The following is a 22391-nucleotide window of genomic DNA, read 5'->3' as shown; positions in this document are numbered from 1 at the left end:
TAGTTCTCAGGTCTTCAGACGAAGACTGGAATCTACACTGTTGGCTCTCTTGGTTCTCAGGCCTTCGGACTTAGACTGAATTACACCACTGAATTCCCTGGGTCTCCAGCCTACAAATGGCTGAATGTGAGACTCTTCAGCCTCCATAATTGTGAGACAGTTCCTTATAATAAATCTCCTTTGGGGGCACCTGAGTGGCTCAGTCAGTTAAGCGTCTGCCATTGGCTCAGCTTATGACCTCAAGGTACTAGAATCGAGTACATCGGGCTCCCTGCTCCAGAAGAAGCCTGCTTCTCCCTCTTCCTCTGCTGCTCCTCTGCCTGTGTTTGCTCGCTCTCTGTCAAATAAATACATAAAGTCTTTAAAAAAAAAAAAAAAAAGAAAGAAAGAAAGAAAAGAAAAAGAAAGAAAAACTCCTCTGGTTCTGCTTCTCTGGAGAATTCTGAGTAATACATCCATGTAAAAATTTTTGTGTGGACATATGTTCTCAATTCTCCTAGCTATATACCTAGAAGTAGAATGGCTGGGTCACAGAGTAACTCTGTATTTAGCATTTTGAAGACCTGCCAAAAAGATCTTAAAAAAAAAAAAAGCACAAACACTTTTCCAAAATGACTGCACCGTTTTACATTCCCACCAGCAATGTATACGGGCTCAAATCTCTGCACATACTCATCATCATGACAACAGAGAAGTCTTATTGCATGTCTTCATGTTTTAGCCACCCTAGTGTGTGTAAAGTGGTATCTCACTGTGGCTTTGAATTACATTTCCTTGAGCAGATTTCTAGTGTTGATCAGACCCATTTGTATATTTCCTTTGAGTTGCCTTTTGAGTTGTAAGAGTTCTTTATACTTTCTAGATGCCAGTCCCTTATCAGATATAGGACTTAAAAATCTTTTCTCTCATTCTGTGCGTTATCTTTTCACTTTCTTCATTGCGTCCTCTGAAACACAAAAGTTTTCATTTTTATAATATCCAATTTATCTATTTTTCTTTTGTTGCTTGTGCTTTTCATGTCATATATAAGAAATTAATACCTAATCCAAGGTCATGAAGATCTATAACCTATGTTCTTTTTCAAAGAGTTTTGTAGTTTGGGGTCTTACATTTAAGTCTACAATCAATTATAAGTTAGTTTTTACATATGGCATGATATAAAGACCCAACTTCATTCTTTTGCATTCAGATATCCAGTTGTCCCAACACTATATGTTGAAAAGACTATTCTATCTACTTTGAATGGTCTCGGCACTCTTGTTGAAAATCAATGGGCTATAAATGTATGAATGTATTTCTGGACTCTCAATTCTAGCCCATTGATATATATATGTCTATCCTATGCCAGTATCATACTATTTTGATTACTATAGCTCTATGAGAAGTTTTAAGCAGCAAATATAAGTATTCCAACGTTGTGCTTCTTTTTTCAAGATTATTTTCACTATTCTGGGCTCCTTGCATTTCCATATGAACTTTAGGATCAGCCTGTCAATACCTGAAAAAAGAATGCTAGGATTTGGGCCAAAATTGTGTCAAATCTATAGACAGATTTGGGGACTATGGCCATCTTAACAACATTAAGTCTCCCAACCTGTGAACATTGGAAGCCTTTCCATTTAACTAGTATTGTTTCTTTTAACAATTTTTTGGTAGACAAATCTTCTAATTTTTTGTTAAATTTGTTTCATGCTATTATTAAATGGAATTGTTTTCTTAGTTTCATTTTTGGTTTGTTCACTGCTAGTGTAGACAAACACAACTGATTTTTTTTATATTGATTTTATGTCCTAAATCTTTGCTGAACTCCTAAATTCACACATGCCCTAGAAAGGCTCTGTGTGTTGGGCCCCAGACTATCTCTTTGGAGCTTTCTCTCATCACCCTCATCTGAAACTATAAGGCTTTGGTCATTTTGATCAGCTTTTAGTTCCTGAATGATTCCATGCTTTTTCTTGTCTCCAGACCTTTGCACACACAATTCCCTAAAGACAGAATAAAATACCTCCCTTTAACTGGCTCATTTCTTCTTATCATTCAGATGTCACTCCGTCTGGGCCAGAACAGATGCCTCTCCCACATCATCACAGGACATCCTACATGTCTCTTTTCAGAGTTCTTATCCCACTATGTTGGAACTGTCTAATTACCTATTCATGTCCTGATCAGATTGGAAGGTCTGTGAGATCAAGGGCTGTGTCTGTTCAATTTATAAATCTTTCCAAGTTCTAGCCCAGTGGCTACTATGTAACAATACTCAATGAGTATCTGTTCTACAATTTACCAAAATCAACAGATTATCTAGTTCAAGCCTCTATGCCTTCCATTTTACCTGTAACAGGTAATAATGCTAACTCATAATAAAATGGCCAGTAGATTTCATGGTAAATATGTTTTCACAGATTTAAAAAAAAAAAAAAAAAAAAGCCCAGGACAACTTAATCCCATGCCTTATAAGGATTTCTGGCACTATCCTTATAAGCTAAAATGGACTAAAAGTATGACCTACTGACAGCTGCTCTATAAATGTTTACTGAGATGAAGGAAGAAGCTTCATTCCACAGGAACACCTAAGCATTCGCCAACATGACGGGACATGGAGGGAATCAGAAGGTCAAGAAGACAATGAAAAACACTGTACATTTCCTCTCCCTTACTGCCTCAAAAATTTATTGTGTTCTTCTACATCTTTATCTCTCTTACAACCAGTTTTCTCAAAGATATTCTCCCTGCCCCCCACTCACTCACTGATACAAATCTCTCTTCAGAGATCCTACTTGCCCAGCACACTTTCTCCTTGACTGACAACATATAAATGCACTGAGTTGACCAGCTTCTCAACTGGTCATTACAGTTTTCGAGCTCCAAACAAACTTGGAATGATCAGGTCTAAACCCATGGCAGAGGAGCAGGCCAGTCCCAAAGGTAAAAAGTCATTGTAGAATGTGTGGCACGCAGGCAAAACAGCTTCCATGGAGGGTTTCCTGGAAGACCTTCCCTGATGATGTCCCCACCCCCCGACAGCTCCCGGAACACCTTGGTCTTCTGTCCTTCACCACACTGTTCTAATTTTCCATTTCCAAGTCTTTCCATCCCATTCCTGTCCCATTCAGTCACCCATATGTGTTCTCTAATTTTCCTGTAATAAACATGTACTGCTCTTAGCATAAGAGACAAGTTAGTTCTTTTTAAAAAGAACCAACGAATGATTCCCTAACACCTTCTTATAAATCTAATTCATCAAGAATCTGCCACTTTTAAGTGATTTTTAAATCTAAAAATAAATAAAACTTGGGTAGAGTTTACATTTATTTTTATATAGTTCATTGTTCCCTTCCAGGGAAACTTCAAATGACCTTATGAGAAACCAAAAAAAAACCTGTTTCATTTTTCTAATCTGTCATGTGCTATATAGATCTCTGTATCTGACAAGTTTTTAAATCACAAAGCATACCCTTATAGCCTTCTTATTAAGCACCATAAATAAAAAGAAAACCATTTGACTTGGCATGCAGAGTGACTGATTTCCTTCCCATCTCCTCATATTCCTTAAAGACACGGAAAGTATGAGGTGCATTTGTCTGCATTCACTCCCCCAAGCCTTCTCCGACAGGATATCTCCATCCGCTGCTTGCTTTTTGTTCACTGCTAGTAACAGGAAAACTCGCTTTCCTGCTTTCTCAATACCAAATGAGTTAGTTCTGCGGGGGGGGGGGGGGACCATCCCCTCAGAATCCACCCTAAGGCTACACAAAATGCAAGAGAAACAAAAGCTGGTCCATTCTTTCCCCAAATATTCCATTGGCAGGCAGCCGAGGACCACGCCAGTTCAGTGGTTTAATATCCTGTCCCTTCCAGCAGACGGAAAAGATAGGAAGAATTATAAAGTTACCAGCCCAGGATCCCCAAAATCTGCTTTGCTGGTGTTAGTATGTTCTGGGCATCCACCATGACACCACCTTTCACAGAAAGAGAAAACACTGCCACTGTCAGATAAGCCACCACACTAGGCAAAGAAAGGCCTATGGAAAGGTATGTGGTTCAGGACACAACGGGTCCAGAGAAAACTACCAACAGAAGGAATTATTCTTCACGTTAGAAGAATTTTAAAGGCTCAGCAACATCAGAGAGGAATCAACATTAAGGCTTGTGTGGTATGTCTATCTAGGCAAAGTCAAGGTAGGAGAGAACAGAGCAAAGGGGAAAAATCAAGCTTAGAGCACACCAAAGATGACATCGCCCTAATTGTGTCCTAGGAGCCAAAGATGACACTACTGGTGATGGTCCAACAGCCCCTACTCATGCTGCAGGAAACCCCTGCCCAGCCTAAAAGGCCCAGCCAGCAGGGCAACATGTACATTCCTACCAAACGCTGGGGCTGGACCTTACTAGAGTATGGGCATCTATGCCCAAACACCACCCTCTACCTCACAACTCCCCAAAGTCACAAGACTCTGTCTCACTCGGCCCCATTTTCTTCAGGTGCTAGATGAGCTCCCATCTGCTCCCAGCCCATGCACCCCTCGTTCCCGTTGCCCAAACCAAGCACTTCGAATAAAACATCCCCAACTCCCATCGCCACAAACCTACAACAGACCTTCTCAAACTACTTGTGGTGAATGTTCGCTTTCTCCCCCCAACCCATTTGGGACTAGTACTTCTGTAAAATACAAAATTATAAAAACAACTGTTAAATGAAATAAAAAAACAAAGACATGAAAATATAAATGCCAAATTTTTATTAGATTGAACAGACTTAAAGTCAGCCTATCAAATTGTTAAAGGTTTCTAAACTCTTACTTTCATTTTCTGTATGTATCTCCTTATAGGTCAGTTATAAACAGCTCACAGACAAACCCCTGTCCATGGATCTCACATCAAGTCACACGGCCTTACAATAAGAAACCGAGGTCCAACACCTTCACATCTTTCCTTCCTCCTAAGCTTCTCTATTCTGAAGCCTCCCACTGAGACCTGAAGATCTTCTTCCATGGGGGGGAGGGGGAATACTCATTTACCCTGCTCCTTTTTCTTTTATCATATCCCTTCACCAACGGGCTTCCTCTTGACCCTCACAAATCTCTTGGTCAAGGCTAGAAATAAAGACATGGGAATGAGTCACTGAAATACAGCAGATAAACTCTGTGAAAGTGGACAGAAGAAAACATCAGCTACTCATTCTCCTAGGGGATGACTGCAAGGGGAAGCTGAATGGGAAAACGGTAAAAGAGAGAAAAAAAAACAGTTGTTATTATTGCCAATCACCATATGATTAATAACCAGGTAACAATAACAGTATTTGGATATCAAAGGAAGATGGAATTTCAAAGAAGAGAGACCTAGGGTCATAGGAAGTAAAGAAATCCAAGAAGAGGAAAACTGAGAACTCTTTTCCATCTATAATTTATCAATCCATGCAGTGACTTTGTATTTGGAAATGCTAGAGAAACTCACATCCAAAACTGAACTGGGGTCCTGTTTTACAAAAGAGTCATGTTTATTTTCTCTGATCTAAAACAACTATAGAAATGTGCACAGAAAGTTAATAAAATTAACTACCTATTTTAACTCAAAGTAATTATGAATCTACCATTTTTAAAGGCTTCTTTAATTTTTCCCTTAAAACGGAGAGAGGGAAGGTCATTCCAGAAAACTGATACAAAGTCTGAATGTCAGCCTTACAGACAGTGGCAGAGAAGACAGCTGGCCGGGGCCTCACGGTTAGCACGCACTGATCGTGACTGAGTCTTTTAAAGAAGACTAGGTAGATAGATGTTTTTTAAAGCTGTCTGCTCTCTCCTAAACACTCTCTAAAAAATGAAGGCCACTAACAGCTCACTGCTAATCCTTTTCTCTGGTGGTGGTTTATAATGGAAGAGGAGATTCTCATCTGTCTGCAATGGTTTATCTGAAAGCAGGAGACCAGATAAATTCACGCTCCCCTCAAGGCCTGTGAAACAGGGGTGTGTTCTCAGATTTCTGCATCAACACCTTCTTGGTCTCCTAAGGGCTGAAACCTAAGGCTATAGTTAATACCTTCAGCTTCACAATCTCACCAAGCCAGGGAAGAGGAAGCTCACTGTGGTGTGGTGCAAAAGATTACTGGTAAATATTTACTAAATAAATAAGTTCAAATATCCATCCACTTTATCCTAAAATACTTTTTACATATCACCTCTTTATTTTATGCCCTCCTCATTATTTCTTGTCTAAATTATGGCAGAAGTCTCCTACGTTGTATCGAAGCCCCCAGTTCTCTGCACCCATCCATGTCCCAGCCCCACAAGGCTCCAACCACAGTCCCAATATTCCTGGAGGAGAACTCTAATCTTGGCATCTTCTAGCTCTGAAAAAAGTCAACACTCCACAACCTGGCCCTCGCCCATCATCCCCAACCATCCCACATGACCCAAATCTGCATACCCCTAACTCTCTACACTTCACCAGTTTTAACTATTCACTGTTCCCCAGGTACACCCCACAATTTCCTCTCCAGGGGCCTTCACTCATACAGACCCCTCTAACTACAATAATTCAAGTCTACTTCAGCTCAAAATGCCATCTCCTTCATTATGCTTTTTCTGATACCCTGGACTGTAAGAACTCTAACTCCTGAGAACTCTTTAAGGCTTTACTTATGACTTTCCAGTGATACAATCTTCTATTTCAATGTGCATAAATTTGCAATCTTTTCTCCCCTATCAGGCTGTCAACACCATAGGATACAACCTGATTTACTCATCCCGGTTTCCCAGTGCACTTAGCACAGTGTTCGGCACATATGGGGACTCAACAAATGATTTCAACTAATTTGGTGCATGTGTGAAATTAAAAATCTATTCAGATACACGTGGAAATACAGATGTGGAAGCATCTATAATATACATGTGCATGCATATTTATCTGCCAATCAAATACTTGCTCATTTCTTTTCCTGGGGATTATTAACATGATCCGCACACGTCCTTAATAGCAGGAAGCAAAAAAATCAATTAAGATAAAGTGAAACAAAAATCAAGCCTAAACCAAGGCATGCACCTTAATGTAAGAACTAATTTTAGTATTTTATGAACAGATACTTCTTTGCACTTGAAACAGGGACTAGTGCCATATCAGTTATGCTATCATTAGACTAACTGCAATCAGCAGGATGTCACCTTGCTTCCGGAAACCACCCCCTCTTAAGCATTCAGTACCTTTTACAATCAGTAAAAACCCAGGTAACAGTGCCATGCAAATCTGTGTTCCATGGAGCCTAAAGTCCCTGATGATTTTGCATAAAAAACTGAATTTTCTTTTCATGCACACTTCCCACAATCAATTCAGATTATTTTTAATCTGGAGCTCCACAAAAATTGGTTTCATTTTCAGTTCTGAAGAAAGAAGGGGTTTTATAGTTCCTGCACCCTCAACTACATAGCTGAAAACAAACTACAATAATATACTATCCTATTATTTAATGTGAGTTTGAAAGGCTAATAGGATAGTGTTATTAAATCTCACGTTACTTGTTAGATAAGAACATAAACAAGACCCAAATCCCTGCATATCTGGGGTCTTTGCACCTAGGAGACCCATTCTAGATGCCAAAAAAAATGAGTCTCTTAAATGCCCTGTTTTCCCTAGTTGGTTTCAAAGTAAATCACATGTATATAACTAAAAATCTTACTTTTAGGACTGTGCAAAATGTTAACAGCTACATCACCATAAAAACAAAAGGCCTTCTCTCCCACCTCTGTAGCCTATTCCTCTGAGCCCTGACCCACAATTCTCTATCATTGATATGAGTTTCATCCATTCCTACTCAACAGCTTCATGAGTGAAACATTCTGTCCCCACGCCTGCCATGCACATGTACAACAAGCTTCAAGTTTCCTGGGTCTCATGAAAGCACTGTATTAGATGTGGAAGTCCGGGGTATGTTTCTATTTCCCACAAAGCTGACTTCAGTTTCAGCACCTTCCCATAAACTTGATCTGCACTGATCACAAACTTCTTTCCTTTCAGGGTGCCAAACAGCCAAGGGACTCCCAAAAGGGAACACCAAAAAAAGCTGCCTGGGTCTCATCTGCAGTCCTCTTTCCCTTTAGATTATACCCTCCTTGAAGACAAAGTCTATGTCTTTTCTTTTTTTTGGTAAGGTTTTATTTATCTCTGTCAGAGAGAGAGAGAGAGCTCAAGCAGGGGGAGAGGCAGAGGGAGAGAGAAAGAAGCAGACCCCTGCTGAGCGGAGAGCCTGATGTGGGACTCCATCCCAGGACCCTGGGATCATGACCTGAGCTGAAGGCAGACACTTAACCAACTGAGCCCCCCAGGCGTCCCGAAGTCTGTGTTTTAATCAAAGGTTTATCCTTTAGCATTTACTGAATCAATGAACCGATAATAACTGGGGACCTACTGAACAGAAGCGTAAGCTTTAAAAATGTGTAGTTTAACACTGCATTTTTGTCTGCTAATGTCATCATTACGAACTCAAAAAATGCCTTAAGATCTGCTAAAATCCTGAGTAAAAGATAAACAAGAGGACAGTGAATTCTCAGGAGGTTTTAGGGAAGATCTCCTAGCCTGATAATGTGGAAGATCAGAGGGAAGCCTGGCGCAAAAAAGACTGGGCTCCATCAGGCCCTGCCCCTCCCCTCTCAAAGGTCGCTGCTGATGGAAATGAGCTCCATGGCTGCACCAGGCCAGGCTCCAAACCTAAGGATTTGATCAGAAACCATCAGCTTAAATCCACTGTGGGCCCGTTAGTGCTTCCCCTGCTGTACAGGTGACAGACACAAGGCAGGCCCTAGGCCAGGCCACAAAGGAGTAAGTGTCACAGGGAGAGGACTTAGTTCCCCAGACAGGAAGTATAATGCTCGCTGGAACACACTGGGAAGTTATGGAGTAAAGCTGGCTTGGAGATTCCTTCCAAGTAGAAGCTCTCCAAGGCCCCAAAATTCCGTATTGTAATAACAGAAGCCAAGCTTCTTTTTGACAATTTCTAACAACTGAAGCTATGGAAAAAGACATCTGTGATTCTCTCAAATTCTAGAGGCTATTCTGAAATTCCCTTCCTCAGAGGGAGCACCCCATAAATCTACCAAAGGAGCCTTCCTCACCACCCAACTTGGGGGGTATCCAGAGCCCATAATCTTCATTCCTCCTCTCCAGCTTGGAAACTCCAGACCATGATATGTGATTTATAAAATAAGACTGTCCCCAGTTCCTGAAACCAACATCTGCTCCTACTGGTCATCCCTCTTCTCTCACACTACCTCTTACACGTTATGGAAATCTCAACACCAATGTGTTTACTAAAATCGGCCTGATGTAGTAACTAATACTGTGTCACTAATCTTTGCCCCAATTGGTCTGAAGTGCTTTTCAGTTTTATGTTTCTTTAAATACTTGATACATCTATTGGTTTTTCACAAAATCACCTCCAAAGAAGTCAGTACAGCACGCACATCCTTCAGTTTAAGAAAAAAAAAAAATCATATAACAGTAGTTTTAACTGATCTTCTCGGACAAAAAATAACATTCAGAAGTTTTTCTTGAAAGAATAAAGAAAATTAAAATGGCTAAATGAACACATTATAAGAAGAAAAAAAAGTTAACCTAAAAGATTAAATATCCTGCAAATTCTATCCAGTGTAATAGTTTATAAATGAGTCTAATATACTATAAATATTATGGCATCCCTGCTATCACCACAGGAACTCTGCTTTCTACTTAATAAAACAACAATATATTAGAATGACAGAATAAATAAATTCACTAAACAATTTTAGAAACGCACCTTTTCTGTAATAATACAATTTGAACCAAACTGCCATTTATAGCTTAATATTTATTTTAGCTAAGGCAACGCAGCCTGGAAGGTAAAATGACCTAGATTAACAGAGCTTATTCTACAGTAAAGAATTTTAGGTTAATAGGCCCAGGAAAGGTTTTTCTCAAGCCACATGATTATTTTAACCAAAATACACATAAAATCATGATTTTCATGATTTTTTCCATCCCTTAAATAACATTATTTTACTACGTTAATTCTTAATTCCTCAATAAGTTTCTACTGAGATCTTTTTTAGATTAATCTTGTAATTCTTGCTTTTTAATTCCTTCTCTCTTTTCTCCTAACTCCTTAAATAGAAATGTAGAACTCCATTCTTGACTTGTAGAAAAAAGAATGTCAGTTCCTACCAACTGGCCTGGGACTAATGAAATACACAAGCAGGAGATCCATGGTGCAAATGGATGTATCATATTCTGATATTATCTGATTACCATGGTCTGTGAAGATACTCATTGAAATGTAAGTGTAAACAGAATAAACTCAATTATTTCCTGTGGTCAGTGGAAAGTACATTGGACCAGGAGTCAGTAAACTCAATTTTTTTCTTGTCTATAATACTAATGAGCTGTATGACAACATACAAATAGCTTAACCATGTAGATCTTAATCTTCTTCATCTATAAAATTAGGAAGCTGCTACCAGATAACCTCTCAGGATAACTTTCACCTCCAAAACAGTATGATTTCATTTCCATATCACAAACTTCTATCAACCCAGAGAATTTATGGTACTTTCCATAAAGAAGAAGTTAATCATTCAAGTTAACAAATTAAAAGTTTCCGAGAAACTCTGGGTACCTGGCTAGCTCAGTCAGTGTTAACATGCCACGCATCATCCTGGCGTCATGAGTTCAAGACCCATGTTGGACACAGAGAGTACTTAAAAAAAAAAAAAAAACCTTAAATTTAATTTTTTTAAAAAGTTGCCAAGAAACTCAAAATTTTAAAATTACACCATTTAGACAATTCCTGCCATCCTTTCAGGAAAAACTGCTAAATATTAGCCAGATGACCCTGAGTGAGTCATTTGATTTTCCGGTCTTCAGTTTCCTCATCAGAAAAAAACAAATAAAAATATATTCCTGTCTGACTGGATTTTCCAAAGGCTCAAGCAAGGCAGTTTTTTGAGAGAATTTTATAAAGCTGTCAAATGCAAGTTTCACTATTTCACATGGGCCTCCTCCCTCTTCTATAAGCATTTAATGCAGGGATCTCACATCGACAATATTCTTGCTACCAAGATGCACATGTACACCTCACCAGGAGCACATTTTACATCAAGACGTACGCTTGCAGAAGCACTAAGATACACAGGCATAATTTTCAGAGTCCTCATTTGAATGTCTTCTTTGCAGCACCAAAATTTTCTTCCTATTCACTGTTTTCCTTTTTCTTGATTATTACCATCCACTTACAAAAGTACAACAGTTAGGAAATAGAATATATAAAGAACAAATCATACACGCCTAGCTTTTCATCTATTTCCTTCCAACATGTTTCTTACAGGCTATTTCTTCTACAGTTATGATCATACACATTTCCATATTTTACTTTCCACCCAACTGTAATTTTTTCATATTACAAATTCTCCCTCATTGGCACTTTTTTAAGAGCTATTTGATATTCTTTTAGATTGCTCTCACAAATAACAAAAGCTTGTACTTACTGGGTTTTTACGACGTGCCAAGCCCTATTCAAAGTGCTTTATATGCATGTGCTCACTTAATCATCACAGAGATCTACAAGATAAGTGCTATTATAATGTCCATTCTCGGGGTGAAAACTTCTCAGCAGAGTTCCAGACCAAAAACGTCCAGAACCCAAGTTCGTATCCATTACATTCCAATGCCATCCCTAGAAAGAAAAATCCCCCTACCACCAGAAACTTGGTTATACCACCATCTTTTCTATGTTCTAGAGTTCTGGAACTAAAGATTTGATATTTAACATATTTCTGAAACAAGAAAGAAGGATTCATTATAGCATCTGTAAGATCATAAAACTTTTTCATGAACAAAATATTGCTTATACTTTTTTCAAAAAGTGAGTAATTCTGTATATACTGTTTATAATCGCTTTTTTAACTTAACACAGTAAATATCTTTCCATAGAACATTACAATATCCACACAATAGAACATGTATTTTCTGTCAAGACAAAATGTATGGAGGGGCGACAGGGTAGCAACAGTCAGTTAAGTGTCTGACTCGGCTTCAGCTCGGGTCACGATCTTGGGGTCCTCAGATGGGGCCCTGCATAGGGCTCCGTGCTCAGCAGGGAGATTGCTGGAGATTCTCTCCCTCTGGCCCTCCTCCCCACTTTCTTTTTTTCTTTCTCTCTCCCTCAAATAAATCTTAAAAAAAAAAAAAAAAAAAAGACAAAATGTATGAAAATAGAGCATGTGAATCTCAAACTAAGAACAGAAAAGTTTCGGAATAAACTTGAGAATAAAGAGGTCAGTGGAGACCTCTTTATATCTGCTCCTAGATTTACTCAGCAAATCCAGTTAACATCCAATAAATGTTAACCTATAATAAAATAAACGGACAAGTCTCCAACAGAAGCAGGGAACCCAGCCGGCCTCCTGAAGTAGACACACCCAAGTACTATCTTAATTGTATTTATCCCTGCCAAATTCAGAAAAGGGGGCAGGGAGATTCAAACACACCATTTGGCATTACAGAGTTCTGATCAGATAATAAGTCTCCTTGCAATCTATTCACTGATAAGGACTCCGGGAATCCTAGAAGGAAAAAAAAAAGTGACAAGAGATGTATAATAGGAACAACTTCAAAAAAAAAGAAAAAGAAAAAGAAACAATTTCACCATCCACATACTTCTTGATGGTTTGCAAAACTCACAATTGAACTGAATGGTGTTTGTATTTTTGTTTTATTTCATTTTGTTTTCAGATGAGTTAGTTACCAAATACCTAACACAAGAACTAGACCAGTGTATTATTTTACACACTGAAGCTCCAGAGAGTTGATAAAAACAAAGGGTCCTAAAAAAGGAAATGAATCTTACTTGCACCAAAATGCGTGGCTGCCTTCAAAAACTATGCAAAGATCATACAGATTTACTGACAACCTGAGCAGCTTTTTCTAAACTAAAACAAACACACGGCCAGCCCCAAGGTGATAGATTCTTCCCTGCGGGAATATCACCAAATTACGAGGTGGCAATGAGAAATTAATGACAAAATGGAATTGAGGGTTAGGAAATCTAATCAGAGAGAGGGAGCTGGACTAGAATGAAGTAAATAGAACCAGGTACAGGGGAGAGAAATTCAGGGCAATGGGGAATCAAAAAAGGATGAACAACCAGAACTGTAAGATGCCGTCTTCAGTAGTCACTCATTCACCCATAAACTGTTCGCCAGACCCCGCTACATGCCAGGCACTAGAGAAACGGCAGTGAACAAACAGTTCAGTGAGGGAAACAGGCATTAAACAAAGGTGCACACAAATAAAGATATAAATTGTGCTAAGCATAACAGAGGAAGAGAACAGGCAGGGCCTGTTTCAGTTTGGGTGGATAGGTAAGGCCTCTGTGAGGCAAGGGCATGTAAATACAGTTCCAAAGACCTAGGGGAGTGGCCTGGCAGATGAGGAAGGAGGCAAGAGGTGATTATTATCCCAGGCAGAGGTAAGAGCTTCTGCCAAGGTCCTGGGGTAGGAGACAGCCCGGCATCCAGAGACCGTTAAAGCCAGGCCAGGGAGCAACAGCCGAGAAGTGTGTGACAAGGAGAGTCCTTTACAGGCCAAGGGAAGAAGTTCCTATTACAAGGGCAGTGGGAAGCAATGGTGGGTTAAGTTTTCAGAATTAAAGCCTTAAGGATAGGCTTTGATTCTATTAAAGAAAGGCTGCAAAGAGACGAAGACAGGAGGGACTGATCAGGACAGGACACGGAGGGAAAGGGATAAGAAGTTTGTAGTCAGGAGTGCGGCCAGAGGCTCACCAAAGATTTTAGCTTCCTTGCAGACACACAGATAAACCTGTACTTCCCTGCCCTTGGAGCTAGGTGTGCCTTTTGTCAATGGAACGGAAGCAAAAGTGACTGTGTGGAAGCCTAAGTCTCCACACTGTTGCCCTCCACAAGGGCACACCCCAATTAAGATGGTGGCTGTCCCATCAACCCAGGTGCTAGGATATGAAATAACATGTCCCAGCCATCCTTGACAGAGAGGTAGCGCTGGGAACCTCTGAGCCTCGGAGGTTCTGGGAGTCATCAGCCCACAATGACTGAAGCAAAAACAGAACATAGGGGATGCAGTGATGATGGAATGAGAAAGGCAAAAGAAAGCCAAAAGAGGAAGGAGGAACGAACGATTTCAAAGTCAGTGGCCATGACAGTGATGCCTATTGGTAAAGAAAAGAACACAAAAAGGATGGCTGGTTTGGGATGAAAAGTGGCAATTTAAGTTTCATAGATGTTGAACATAAGGGACTCACAGGACAGCCAAGTGCACATGTGAGGCAAGTTAGTGGACAAGCAAGTCTAAGCTAGGGAAACTGAGGTCAAGATTCAGAAATCAGAGAGAATGTGTAGCACTCCCTTTTGGTGAAGGGGGGAGATTAAATTCCACGAGCCAGTGGTGGAGAAGGGACCCTGCAGGAATGCCCCTGGGTGGTGAGAGCAGCAAGGGGACAGAGGACTAGGGCATGGAGGAGAAGCAGAGAAAAGGAAGATGGCGGCGGAACGGCCCGAAAGGCTGTAGACCAGCAAGTTGACGGGGTGAGGACGGACAGAACACCCCTGACCAAGGACAGAAGTCAGGCTGCAAAAGCACAATCCAAGGTCACACAGCGGTTACTAGCAAAGAGGTACCAGAACCCAAACAGCCAGGCCCAGGCCCCTGAACTTAACCACGAGCTCCCTGCCTTCCAGCAAAGCAATGGAAGAATTTTCTCATCATTACTCTTCGAAAACAAAACATAATGGCATCATAAATACTCCACATTCCACAATTTATTTAGACTACTGTCAAGACCTTTAGATACTTTGCAGTTGGTGCAGTATTTTACATTTTCTGCCCTGAACGGTCGGCAGTTTGACTTCAGAAACTGAACTTAATGCACATTTCAGATTAATCCTCAGGAGAAATTCCCACAGTTACAAGCACTGGACCAAAGAATGAGAATATGTTAAAGTTTCTAATATGTAGCCCAACTGCAAAAAGATTATGCCATTCATCATGTCATAAAATCCAGGAGACACAATTCTCATGAAATGCCATGCAAATGGAGTCCCTGGAGTTGTGGACGTGGGAAGTCCTGCAAACAGGAGTGCCCAGTTCACCCATCCTTGCAAAGACCTTTTCTACCTTTGCAAATTTACCAGGCAAAGATGGCATCTTGTTTTAATTAATGTTTCTCTACTTTTTAGCAAGGTTGAACATTCTGGTCTGCTGTCTATTGGCTAATTATACTCCCTTCTTTGAGAAATTGCCTATTAATGTCCTTTCCCATTATTTTACAGGAGTGTTTTTCTTTTTGTAATTGATTTGTAAGAACTCTCAATAGATTTTTTTTAAATATTGTGACTGAGATATGGATACAGACAAATAGAGTGCATAGTGTTTCTAAGTTTATTGACTTTCAAATTTATGGTACTACTTGTTACACATAGAACAGAGGTTTGAGGGCTTACATGGGAAGGCAATCAGCAGAACGGTGAGGAACATGTGGTCCTAGACAGAGACCCTCCATTTACAGCTGTGTCACCTTGTGGTGACTTACCGTCCCATGCATGAAGCCCTAACACAGGTCCTAGGATACAGTAAGTGCTCAATGAATCCTGGATCCAGATATACTGAGTCAAGATAACCAATCTTTCAATCTTTTCCTTTATTAACATAATCAATACCTGAAATTTGCTAAAAACTACTAAGTGACTTAAATACGTGGCCTTATTTAATCTTTATTTTAAAAACTCTAAGATAATAAATGTTTAATAATCCCAACTCTCAGAAGAGCAAACTGAGGATTCAGTGTAGTAACCTGCTTGGAGGCCTCAGCTCACCAGTGGCAAAGCCACAGCTTGCTTCCTAAGCCCCAGACCAAACTGGTTTCTCCCTTTACTTTAACACTTTAAAAATCCCACTCCACCCTTACATGATTATTCATCCCCGCTTCTTTTATTTATTTCACATGTAACTCTTATATTTAGTTGTAATTTATTTTAGTATAAAAGCTGGGTTTTAGCATAAACACTGGTTTTTTGCAGCAGCATTTCCTGAATGGTGTGCACCCACCATGTTTGACTACTCCTCCCATGATACCCTAAATGTTTACACACTGAGGCCTATTTCGGGGTTTTCTTTTCATGCCAGGGACCTTTCTCTCCCTGTCACTGGGCCTGCATGACACAAACTCATTACATTATTTACCCCCAAGATTACACTTAGGAGAAGATGTCTCTAAGAAGTATATATTCACAGACTGCTATGAACCTCTTTCCTAAAATAGGTCTCAAAGAGACAAGGAAGGGGCGCCTGGGTGGCTCAGTCGGTTAAGCATCTGACTCTCGAATTTGGCTCGGGTCATGATCTCAAGGTCATGGGACTAAACCCCTGTGTCAGGCTCTACACTAAGTGTGGAGCCTTCTTAAGATTCTCTCCCTCTTTTCTCTCCCTCTGTCAAAAAAAATTTTTAAAGAAAAGAAAAAGAATTATTTTGTGGTGTCCTCTCAGCCACTCACTGAAACTGTTCCCCAAATTAGGAAATGTACCTCTCAAAATTTCTTTCCCTTCCTCCTACAACTTATCCCTCTTTGCCCAAGCTGCTCTGTTCCTTCTTGGCTTACCCGGGCATTCTAAGCTTTAGTTCAACCTCTTATTCTTTTCTGGAACAAAAAAGTACCCCTTATCTCCACATCTTTCAGGTCCAATTCAGTTTTTCTGAACACTTTCCCATGGACACTAGTTCTCTGTCATCTCCTCTTCCTCTATCGTGGGGCCAGCCATTTGACCCTTTAAATGTGCTCCTTATACTGTGACCAACTTTTTTGTAAACTACCGACCTGTCCGCCTGTTTAGATCATAAACCCTCAAGGCGAGGACTTTCCTCATCCTCAGCACCCAGCAAAGAGTCCTAGCACAGAGAAGGCCCTCAATCCACAGGATTTCACAATTCCTTCCCTCCCTTTTCAAATTCAAGACATTACTAATGCCCTCCCATCTCCTAATATTCAAATCGACCAGAAACCAAAGAAACAGAACCTGTTGTTGATTATCTACTTGGAGATGGGCCTCCACCCAGCTTCCTGTGTTTTGGGACATTTCTGTTTTGCTCGGACTCGACCAGAGGGTGGAGAAAGACAGTGAGGTGATGCTCAGGCCAGTTCAGTTGTCAATTTACTAACATATCTGATTTAAAATTACAGACAAAATGAGATTCTACCTTCCTAAGGATTTCAAAGACTACCACCACTTAGGTCTCACATTATCTCTCTGGAACCTTGAACCGACTGACCTAGGAGGGTGACGAAGGCCCCAAGCACGTAGTCCAGGAGAATATCATCCCACACCTTCTGTCCCTTCCCCTCCAGTAACACAAAAGGAAACTGAGTGACCCAACTTGGTTTCATTTCATTTCACACCACTGGATCTCCAAGGAGCATGGAAGGAGAGTTAGAAGCTGAGCATACTAAGATGAGCAAGGAAGTCGGAAGCCAGGTGACTTAGGCATCAACATCCAAGTGCATATGGCTGGTAAACCCATGCAAAGGCCTGTGTTATAATATTCACACAAATTTTTTAGAGAAAGGATATTTTTAGGCCTTGGGTGACATACTGTTAGATCTAGGCCATTATGATGCTATCTTTAATGAATCTGAAAGACCCAAGGTAAAATGCTTTGGGAGCTCCAAAAGCAATCACAATTCAACCCTGTTCAGGGAAGTTTTTCTTCTGAGCTTGCATATTATTTTGAATGTGCTGCCCTCCTGACTATTCTAAATCATGGAAAGCTAATTCTGGAATTGTGGGGATACTTCTTTCATTACCCAAAATCATAAATTACTGGGGCACCTGGGTGGCTCAGTGGGTTAAGTCTCTGCCTTCGGCTCAGGTCATGATCTCAGGGTCCTGGGATCAAGCTCCGCATCAGGCTCTCTGCTCAGTGGGGAGCCTGCTTCCCCCCTCTCTCTCTGCTTGCCTCTCTGTCTTGTGATCTCTCTCTGTCAAATAAATAAATAAAATCTAAAAAAAAAATCATAAATTACTTTTCCTACAGTCAAGAACATTAGTAGCAGTACCTTTACCTTCTCATAAAAGCATCCTAGAATTCAAGCATGCTGATAAGGAAAGGGACTCTAGGAACAATCTAGTATAGCCCCTCATTTAATATAATAGAGCCTGGGGCACCAGAGTGGCTCAGTGGGTTAAGCATCTGACTCTTGATTTTGGCTCAGGTCATGATCTCAGGGTTGTGAGATCAAGATCCATGTTAGGCTCCTCCATGCTCAGTGGGAAATCTGCCTCTCTCTCTCTCTCTCTCTCTCTTTCCCTCTGCCCTCCCCCTGCTCACACACTCTCTAAAATAAAGAAATAAATCTTTAAAATCTATAGAACTTTGAAGTTCAGAGAAGTTAAGCGGCAGCCCAGCATAACTTAAGTAGCTGGCAGAATATGTGCCAGGCACTGTCAGAGAGCTTTATCTATAGAACTCATTTAATCTTCCCAACTAACCCTAAAAAAAATAAGTACAGAATTATTTCCACTCCACAGATGAGGAAACTGAGGCACAGCAAGGATAAGTTATGTGCCTAAGACTGCCCATGGGACTCCAGGGCCCATGGTCTAAACTACTAATCCTCTAGGATTAAAACCCAGGACCCCTGACCCCAGAGAGTGTCCTCTCTATTACAAATAATTCTACGCCTCGCCAAAGTGCGAACCACATTCAAAAGGGTCGGCAAACCTTGTTTAAATTCTGATTAGAACAAACTACCTATTAAATATTTTTTTAAGCAATCTGGGAAACCTGAAGAGTATATCAACAGATTATTTATTAATTTTATCATAATGGCATTGTATTTCTGTACAAAATATCCCTATTTTTAACAACACATACTAGGTATATGGGGTAAAAGAACAAAAGGCCTGGAATTCCCAATGTCACACGTATACAAACACACACACACATACACACACACACACGACACTTAAAACAAAGTTGGGTAAAATCTCGATAATTACTGAATCTGTGTGATGGATTATAAGGGTTCATTATACTATTCTCTCCATTTTTTTTTGTATGTTTACTTTCGAGCTCTTCAAATTAGTACAAAATCTTTTTAAAGTCCCACAAACCTGAGCCTATGAAAAATGAAGCTATCAAACAATAAAATATTTATGAGCACATCTCACTTTTAAAGTTTAAGTGGCACCCTTTATTACCCACTGAATTATTTAATTTTGTTGTTTTTGGTCTCACTACCAGCCACTCACCAAAGCTAGAAGCATGTCAAGAGCCAGTTAAATTCATACCCTATTCATTTTTAATTTTAGCCCACCTGCAAAATTGCTTTATTGGTCAGCTAGTTAAGAATATTTATTGAGTTTTTACTATAACGTAGGCATTGTATTAGCATTGACCCAAGTCATCAAAGACAGCAGAGCGATACTTCCATCCAAACATGGATGAACAGACCATGGGATTCCAACCCCTGGCTTGGTTGCTGTTCGGCCTCCCACAAGGATCAGGGGGACCTCCTTATATCCTCCTAGATTAAAGCCAAACCAGAACTTCTGTGGCAGGTGCACCTGCTGTGGTTTCCTAATGGACACTGGGGAGCAGCAAGAAGAAGCAGGTGGTGGCAGAGTACCTGTCTTAGGGGTAATTTTTAGCATCTGTATGCTATCTCAAATTCCTCCTTCTGCAATGCAGAACCATTGCCACGCACATCCCACTCTGCCAGGGAGCCCCTCAAATGCCCCAGGGATGACACCTGCTCTCCTACAATTTTTTTTGTTTGTTTTGTTTCATCAGAGAAGTGACCACTGACAGACAACACTAAGAGCTGAGACACCAGCCAGGCATCTGACTGTTCATGGGGAAGGTGCCTAAGGAAAACAGATGTGCTATTAAAGTGTCATAAGGTAACACAGAAGTGTGTCATACACGGGAATAGACATTACCAGGTCACTATCAGTAGGCCGCCTCCAGAAGGAAGGGCAGGTACTCAAGGAATGCTGCACGTCTACAGCTGTTGCAGTGTGTGCGTATTTTGGAACTTCCGTGCTCAGCCTAATGGTTATTAAACCAGTACCTCCTCTTCAGGTCAGGCCTGCCAGAACTTTGGAAATCATGGTATAGTCATGTCTTACTTACTCTTCTTTTGCCTCAAATCCCTAATGAGGACATTAGCCCCCGGGGTGAAAAGAACCGAATTTCAGGTAACAAAAGAAAAAACATCACAGATGTTGCAGGCCTTATCCTTAACATACACCCAATGGCAAAAGTCAAGAAGATGCAGAGAGTCCTCCTTGGGCCAAAGGAAGAGAAGTCAGTTTGGGTTTTGGAGGAGAAGCCGGGTTCTGGTCTATTCCCAACTCTGCTCTACTCTTTCCATCAACTGATCAAGTTCAATAGAAAAGAAAAAATAAAATCCCTGTTTATTACTGGCAGACTGACTGGAGTTTGAGGAATCTGAGGTGACTTGGCAGAGCTATCAATTGAGAGAAAAATCAAACTAAGCAAGCTGGATATGGAAACCAGCAAAGCCTCATCTCCAATATCCACGAACATCATTCATGTCATCCTGTGTCTGCTCAGGAAGGGCATCTATCTGCCACCAGAATGATGCCTTGGCTCCTGTGTTAAGGGCCCCTGCACTCACCAGGACAATATCCCACACACAGCACCCCAAAGCACAGAGAATCACTTCCAAGGCCCATCTTCTTGCATCACTCCAACAAACACCACAAATCTCCCGCCCACAAACAAGCCCCTTTCCAGAAAACAAATGCCAACAACAACGCAAGGAGCAGCTAAAAGTTTCCAGCTGCCCCAGAGAACATGCTGCCTTCAGAAGTCGCTCCTCTCCTGCACCTTCCAAGTGATCTGGGTGTACTGTGTTTCCAAATATAGCAGGGCCAGCCCTGGCTACAGAAACGTCGATTTAAAACTTCATCTTCCTACACCCAGGGACCCATTCTTTAAAGATGTTCTGTTACGACCAGATTACTCTTGGGGCTGCTTGTTTCACTTGCTTCAAATCCCCAAACTTCTTGGTAATCTGCACCAGCGCTGAAATTACCAAGGGTTTCTATCACGCCCCCTAACCCTTGTAAGAGGAGGCCAAACCTCAGGAAGCCGGTTTAAGGGGAGGGGGCGGAACCGCTTCCCTTCTGGAGCTCAGCCCACCCTAAGGGTGCGCAGGGCCACCTCTCACCCGGGTTACCGACTAGAAAAAGAAGCCCTCACCTCCACTCCCCTGCAGCCCTCCAGGCCACAGGTGCCAAGACCCTCCAGAATATACCGGAAGAGCCGGGGACTGCGGGAGGAATGGGAGCAAGGAAGTGTAAAACCCCAATTTAGCAGAGGAAGGTAAACTTGCGGGGGGTCGGGGGGGGCGGAGTTTAGGGAGATGACCCCCTCACTTCCAGGAAATTTCCCAGGAGGGAAGGGGCAACAGTGGGGAGAGGACCCCAGACTCGGGGTGGGGATATGGAAGTTGCTGCCCTCCAGGATCTTCCCCTCTCTCCCGTCCAGCATCCACCACCTCTTAATCCTGCAGACCCAGCAGAGTCGTGCAGCTCGGCCTGGGCCCGACCGACTTAGAGGAGCGTGGAGGAGGTGGCCGCCCGCCCGCCTCCCACCGTCCGCGGTCCCGCACTCACCAGAAGCACCGAGCCACGCACCACCTCCGACACGCTCTGCCGCAGCTCGGCCGCCGTGCCGGGCTTACTCAGAGCCCGGGTGAACTTCCGAGTCTCGGCCGAGGCAGGGAGCAGCGGCGGCTGCGACATCCTCGCCGTCACCGCCGCCGCTGCGCCAGCTCCCGCGGTCCGGCCCGGCCGCGCCGCCGCCAGGTGCGCCCTGAGCGCCGGGCCTGGCCCGCCCGCAGCTCCCGGCGCCGCCGCCCGCCCGCTCCCCCTGCCGCTCGCCGCTTGTCCTGGCGGCGCAACCCGAGCCGCGCCCTCCGCACCGTGTCACGCCCCGAGGCGCCCCCGGAGACGTCCGCGGTGCCCCGCACTCAGAGCAGCGCCCGGGCTCGCTAGGGGCGACCGTGAGTGTGGCGGTGGCGGCACCCCCATGCCACCGGCCTCCCTCGGCGGCCGCTCGCCGGGCCGCCTCCTCGGGGCGGGGTGTCCGGCGCGGGGCGGGGCGGGGCGGGGCGGGAGGAGGAGGAGGAGGAGGAGGGGCGGCGCGGCGGGACGGCGGGCCCGGCAGGTCTGCCCCGCAGGCGCTGCCCGGCGCCGGACGAGGTGGCAGGACGCCGGCTGCCGGACGGGTGGGGCGCCCCCCCCAACCCCTCTGCTTCCCGGGCCGCTAGTCCGAAGACCCGAGGTGAAGGCCGCGCACGCCGCTGACAGGGCGCACA

General features: G+C 42.5%; 1 protein-coding gene across 5 annotated transcripts in view; it reads right to left on the bottom strand.

Moving 5' to 3' along the window:
- Positions 1-22148, bottom strand: part of DOCK9 (dedicator of cytokinesis 9) — a 275916-nt gene extending 253768 nt beyond the window's left edge. For 3 of the 5 annotated variants that reach the window (XM_045081367.1, XM_045081374.1, XM_045081380.1), the window contains exon 1: positions 21688-22148. In XM_045081367.1, coding sequence (XP_044937302.1) covers positions 21688-21816 — 129 coding nt within the window. In that variant the 5' untranslated portion in view covers positions 21817-22148. The remainder of the gene's footprint in view (positions 1-21687) is intronic. The other 2 variants (XM_045081379.1, XM_045081383.1) reach the window with 1 other exon arrangement.
- Positions 22149-22391: the final 243 nt, after the last annotated feature.

The sequence above is a fragment of the Mustela putorius genome, unplaced genomic scaffold (assembly GCF_011764305.1).
Source record: "Mustela putorius furo isolate JIRA1106 unplaced genomic scaffold, ASM1176430v1.1 tig00000551_pilon_pilon_pilon, whole genome shotgun sequence".
Taxonomy (NCBI): Eukaryota; Metazoa; Chordata; class Mammalia; order Carnivora; family Mustelidae; genus Mustela; species Mustela putorius.
This window is presented reverse-complemented; position numbering and strand designations above follow the sequence as displayed.